Source organism: Asparagus officinalis, chromosome 1 (genome assembly GCF_001876935.1).
Source record: "Asparagus officinalis chromosome 1, Aspof.V1, whole genome shotgun sequence".
Lineage (NCBI taxonomy): Eukaryota > Viridiplantae > Streptophyta > Magnoliopsida > Asparagales > Asparagaceae > Asparagus > Asparagus officinalis.
Window position 1 is genome coordinate 85078289 of NC_033794.1, and position 6219 is coordinate 85084507.

Consider the following 6219-nt stretch of genomic DNA (forward strand, 5'->3'; position numbering starts at 1 on the left):
GTGAGAAAATCATTATAATTACGTATTACATATTTTTACTTATTTTGGTGGAGCATGAAACAGACTTTTAACATAAATAACTATACCTCTCATCTCCTTGTAAGTAAAAACATATGGTAAGTGAAAATAGGAGGAGCTTGCGCAACATACTCGAAGAGATGTTAGAACAGCTCAGAGCATATCCGTGACACAAATCTCCTTCAAACACTAAAGGCGCTGCTTTCGTATATGCATATATGTAACAATATGCAGGTTTCTGACACTAGTAAAATTTCACTGCAAACATGAAAACAGGGTTAAGTGCAATTTTGCAAAAGCTTGGGCTTTTAAATCTTGACAAAAATACTATGCTATATCATGCTAGCTCAAGTAAAAATTTAAAGAAACATACAGAAAAAATTTACCTAGCTTGACCGCTAGAATGATTATATGTGGTACAAGGTTTCAGGAAATTGAGAAATATACGAGATCTCAAGGCTCGCTGGCCTTGCATGAACTTCAAAGCCGAAACAAATACAGTCATCTTTCTGCCTCTCAACTATGTTACAGACTTGCATACTCAAAATCGCTTACTTTATACTACTATATAATAAAGAAGGAAAAAAATTCAAACTCTTCTGAACCAAGACTATCAATAGGCGAGTGCAGGAATTTTCCTTCTGAACCTAGATCAGATACTCAATTTCCGCGATATACTGACAGCATCGACGTGCTGGAGATGCAATGCAGCTAAGTGCTGGAGATGCAATGCAGCTAAGAGTCCACACCAGGTATCTCCGGGACCACCAGACACCGGGAAGTCAAGAAGTTTCTTCTGCTTCCTATAATATTCCTCTAACAACTTGCTCTGCAAAAATCATCAAGAAAATGTGTGACAACCAGTTTAAATTTAAAATATCAATATGACCTATAATTTTTTTTCGCTTCCTATGCACTCAAAAGGAAACACTTAAAAAATCGATAGTGTTAAGGGATTGGGAAAATTAACTACGCCGAAACAATGAAAAGAAACAAAATTTCCATTTTAGTAAAGCTCACAAGTGCTCTCCACAAGTTTGCAAAAAAGAACCTGAGGACATAATCCAGTGAAAGGTGCCAAGAAGCATAGAATTAGGCTGCATGGCATAATAATAAAATATTGAGAGAAAACCACAATTTAGTCATTTGTCATTAATAGGCAACATAACCTCTTCCCAATAACAAGTTTTTTTTATTCTCAATAACATTTTAATAATTTGTCAATTACAAGTAGGCTATCTGATGAGAAAAGTCTAGACTTTATAAGAGGGAGACCCTAAAGCTACATTTTCTTTCCTTAATATTATTGTAAAAGACAACATGAAAAAGCATGGATCTTAAAATGTAGTACAGTTTCATCAAAATGATTAGATATATAACAAAGAAGATCGGTCACGTGCATGCTTATTATATCATAGCTTCTCTGCTATAATTGACTTCCTTAACTTCTGTACTTTTTCAGGAAAAAAAGATTTAGGTTCCTATCAATCCTGGTCTAAGAAAATATAGCAAGGAGCTTAAATCAAAATTAACATTGTTCGTTTTACTTGCCAAATATATGATACATAAGAACCATGCAGCATTTAAGAAAAATAAGAAACAAAATAATGTGTGCACAAACCATATCAACTTTAAATTAAAAAAAGAAAAATCTGAAAGTTGTCTGTTCATGCTTCTTAGCCAGAAAGTAATACAGAAAATTACAAACAGTGTGTTGATTAATTTGCATTCAAGAGAATGCAAAGAATTCACAAAAGTTCTAGAAACATGTTTGACTAGATACTCTTCTACATCAAGTCAAAAACATTGCAACTATTGACTGATAGACCTTCTCTTCTTTAGAAGTTTGTCTACTAGGTGCCACATAAGTGATCTACTGGAAAATTGACTAAGGAACACCAACAACAAGGTGATCAGAAGTTTAAAGATAGATACAATAGAAAAGACCACAAGAACTTACTGAGTAAAACAATGTGCTTTACAGACCAAATGGCACTTAGAGGTTATTTGGTTCGTGGATTGCACGATCAAGGGTTTTGATGCATCACGCATGTAGGGAAGTTTGAAAACCCCATACTCAGAATCTCATTTGTCCGCAATGGATATTAAAGAGGATTTGCATGAATGATAAAATCCAACACTTTGTTTTGTTGCATATGAATTTTCCCGGCTGAAGTCATTGTAACTTTTGGAAATCACAGTTGATGCATCTATCCTACGTGGATACCCCAAATCTCCGGTATGAACAATGCCAACCAATCAGTTTGTATTTGATAACAGTCGAGGATTTCAAATGCAAAGTTGCAAATTCCCCACCAAACGCATGAAAATAAACAGGCCCTTAGCAGCATGACAGCACCTTAAATCAGAAAAACAAAAGGTTCATGCATTTAACTCACCTGCTCAGCATATGCATGGAATTTCCCCATATGACTTCCCTCTTTGTCTATAGCAGCAGAAGATTTCAGTGGAGAATGGCGAGACCTTGTCGCCAAACAAGGATTGATGCTAGTAGATTCTGAATTGCTTGCATCAAAAGATTTACCACAGTGCGAACAGATTTGGCTTCCGAAGTCTTTCTTAACCAAAGAGTCCTCAACACACTTGAAATTTACTACCAAGTCAATATCTGCAATCTGGTTGAGGATTTCCTGTAGGCAGACAAAATGAACAAACAACACAGCATGATTTATGATGTTTTGCTCAAAATGCAAGAAGCCATCAGATTATAATAGAATTAAAAATTAAATATATTCATAAAATTCCCATAATGATTTACATTTCTAGGGAATGAGCAATAAAGTGGCCTATCAATATCAAGAAACTTGAACCATGCAGAAACCTGGCTTTGTTTTGTTCAATGCTATAGAAATGCAGCTAGTAGACAGAAAACAGAAAGCAAAAAGAAATAGCAAGGTTAGACAAATTCTTTCGGAGGCCTGAAACAGAGAAGATGGAGAAAATATTTTTTTAATTGTTCTATTTCATTCGTAGTGTCAGTAGACAACCACGGATATCAGCTTTTAAATGACATTTTTTCTAATTGTTCTGTTTCATTCTTAGTGTCAGTAAACAACCAAGGGATATCAGCTTTTGACTGACTTTTTTCTAGATTCTCCCCTCTTCTTTGAAGAAAAAACATACTGCATTCTGAGTATTGACCAACTAGTACACCAGTTGAAATCAACGAACTAAGTAATAGACTCCTGCCATTTTCCTAATTTCAAATTCCACCCTTGTAATCATTTGATCTTAGCATACCAATACATCTCCATATTGGATAGGCATCAGTCTAGTCTAAAAGAACATAACAGATATCATTTTCACAAATGTCAACTTACTGCTTGGACTTGGGTTCTTGGGATTCCATCGAGAATAAATCCAGTTTCACCTCTGTCATATCCTTCCTCTAGCCTTTTTGACAGCAAACCGAATATGATATCTTCCGGAACTAGCTTTCCTTCATTTACTGCATTGGCGATCTGAGGGAAAGTGAAAAAAAAATGTTAAATTCACTGAATAAAAAAGAATCGATCTTTTGCTTTCTTACAAACTATATAAACTTTAAGGCTAAATTACTTAAAACTAACAAATTTTTCTCACTTTCCTTCTAAACTATCAAAAACTTCCTAATTTCAAAACGTTGCCATAAATTTTCCCAGAACCTTTAGTGGAACTGCCTCATTATAGATAGTTTCTAAATGAAACTATCCTTGTGTGATGATAATATGAAATTTTTGGAAGGAAAGAAGGATGATAATATGCATTTTCAGGGACGGAGGTGTTGGCCTCATGCTTATAAGCCTACTCCCTAATCTTGTTTTGATGATTACAAACAATTCCTAACATCGTTTGTCTAGTGGTGATTGTATTTGTTTAATAGGTATTCTAGACAAACATCGATGTCGGAGGTTGGTTGGATTGAGCCTACACGAGCACATCAAAAGGAGGTTAGCGGAGTAGTGAGTGAAGCAACACAATTCAAGTCAAATATCCAACATCAAGCTTCATCCACAAAGTTTACCAAGACGAGTTTAATTGATGATCAAGACAGCTTGGGTAAATTAGTTTAGGGTTTATACTTGTGTTAATATTTTGAGCTCAATATCACACATACACGCAATTTTTGATTTTGAGTAATTTTGATAAAATATTGAGTTATTGGTTTTTGGACTTAACAATCATTATATACATCTTTGATTTTGAGTAATTTTGATAAAATATTGAGTTATTGGTTTTTGGACTTAACAATCATTATATACATCTTTTATTAAGTCGATAAAATATTGAGTTATTGGTTTTTGGACTTAACAATCATTATATACATCTTTTATTAAGTCTATAAATTAATTTTATAAGGCTTCAAAACATTGTTTAACTTAAAAGTCAAAACTCAAGAAGTTTATATACACATGTATTTACAAGTTTTGCAAAATAGTAAGATTTCACAAATACGAACTGATATATCAAAACTTCCTTCTTTAACATGTTTGTTTTCATGTTTATAAATATTTCCCAAAGTTTTATTAATTTTGGAATTAAATTGTTATGTTTAATTGAATTTACAAAATTAAATTTTAAATAAGTCCATGTTCGTGCACATGTTCGTGCATGTTTTTGCAAAACAGATGAGTTTTCACAAATGGAAAATACAATTTGAAATTTTCTTTTTCTAACATGTTCTATTACATGTTTATAACCATTTCCAAAATTTTATCATTTTTGGAGTTGATTTACTGTGTCAATTTGATTTTACAAAATCAAGTGTTTTAGTAATTTTCAAAATTTGGAATATCTATATTAAAATATTTATTTCTCACAAATGAGAAGTGATATTTCAGAAATTCTTTCTCTAACATGTTCATCTACATGTCTACAAATGAGAAGTGATATGTTGAGTTTGGAAAATGAAAAATTAACCTCGTCTATTGCTAGCCTATCTCATGCTAAGATTGATAGAGGTAGAAACAATAGGAATGAATTTAATTCATTTAAGAATGATCAAGCTCTTTCTAATTCTAGTGTTAATGCATATGTGCCTAATGATGAGTTAAATCATATTAAGGACCACATATCTTCCTTAGATTCAACATTAAAAACATGCATTGCAAATAATGATAAGCTTGTAGACTTGTGTGCAAAGTCATGTGTTAATACTTTCAAATCACACACTCAGTATGCACACATGTATAGCAAGATTTACAAATGTTCTATTTGCGGCCGAAAAGACCACCTTGTTAAATTTTGCTATGATGCACGTAAACCCACAAAATTTAATATTCCTAGTGCATCCCATCAAGCTTCATCATCATGTACACATACACATTCACATGCTCATACTCTCAAAGTTCATCACAAGCATGCTAATGTGTATCAATGTGATTATTGTGGTAGATTTGATCATTTGGCCAAATTTTGTTTTGATTTGAAAAAAAATTCTCATTTGCAAAATAATTTTAATAGACTATCTTCATTTGCAAATATTCATCGTGCACTATCTCTAATGGTCATCATTCACAAATGTACCATTTTTATTGCACATATTACAATCGAAAATGTCATTTGCATAATTATTGTTATGACCGTGATCGTGCACCACATGCGTCCAAATGGGTTCATAACCCTAGGGCTTTAAGCTTAAATGATAGGGGTCATATCCCTAAATTTTTCGACACCAAGAATGCTTGGATGCCAAAATCTTTTTTATCTTTAAACCAAGATTTTTAGCTTTTTTCTTGATTTTAAAAAACATGTGTTTGAATTTTTTGAAAAAAAACATATTTTATGTCAAGACTTTTGTTTTTCATCCTATTGACTTTGATTTTGATGAGAGGTTTGTGTTGAGCAACCCTCCGAGTTTATTGATCATTTATTTTCAAATCATGTTTATCGGGTGCTAAAATTTTATATGGGTTGGAACAAGCTCAAGAACTTGATATGGTTGTCTCTCTTGCTTTCTTGTCAATTGATATTGGTTTGCTTTATCCTAAGTATAATTCCTTTAACTTGTATGGATAAAACATATAAATGTTTTGAGATTACTAGTTGCTTGATCACTTGTTCTTCAAAAATAATGATTTGTTGATTAAGCATGTTTTTATGTTATTATGGTTTAGATTTTGATTTATGATTTTATTTGATTGATTTGTTTCTCATTTGGAACTTTATGATTGCCATGATTCTCATGGTTCTCAAAATTCG

The 6219-nt window shown here is 32.6% G+C and overlaps 1 protein-coding gene across 1 annotated transcript; it reads right to left on the reverse strand.

The window, feature by feature from the left end:
* Positions 377 to 5580, reverse strand: LOC109836834 (probable adenylate kinase 7, mitochondrial). Its single transcript, XM_020404856.1, has 4 exons — positions 5545 to 5580; positions 3360 to 3500; positions 2418 to 2669; positions 377 to 847 (listed from the first exon to the last, which is right to left on the reverse strand). The coding sequence occupies exons 1-4, from the start codon at positions 5578 to 5580 to the stop codon at positions 671 to 673; spliced, it is 606 nt and encodes a 201-aa protein (XP_020260445.1). The 3' UTR covers positions 377 to 670.

What these genes read in the sequence shown, in the direction of transcription:
- LOC109836834 (XM_020404856.1), bottom strand. Translation starts at nt 5,580, where the DNA reads ATGACATTTTCGATTGTAATATGTGCAATAAAAATG. An exon ending in TAATATGTGCAATAAAAATG is followed by an intron (nt 3,501 to 5,544) that starts GTACATTTGTGA and finishes ACTTTCCCTCAG; the next exon opens with ATCGCCAATGCAGTAAATGA. An exon ending in TCCATGCATATGCTGAGCAG is followed by an intron (nt 848 to 2,417) that starts GTGAGTTAAATG and finishes TGATTTTTGCAG; the next exon opens with AGCAAGTTGTTAGAGGAATA.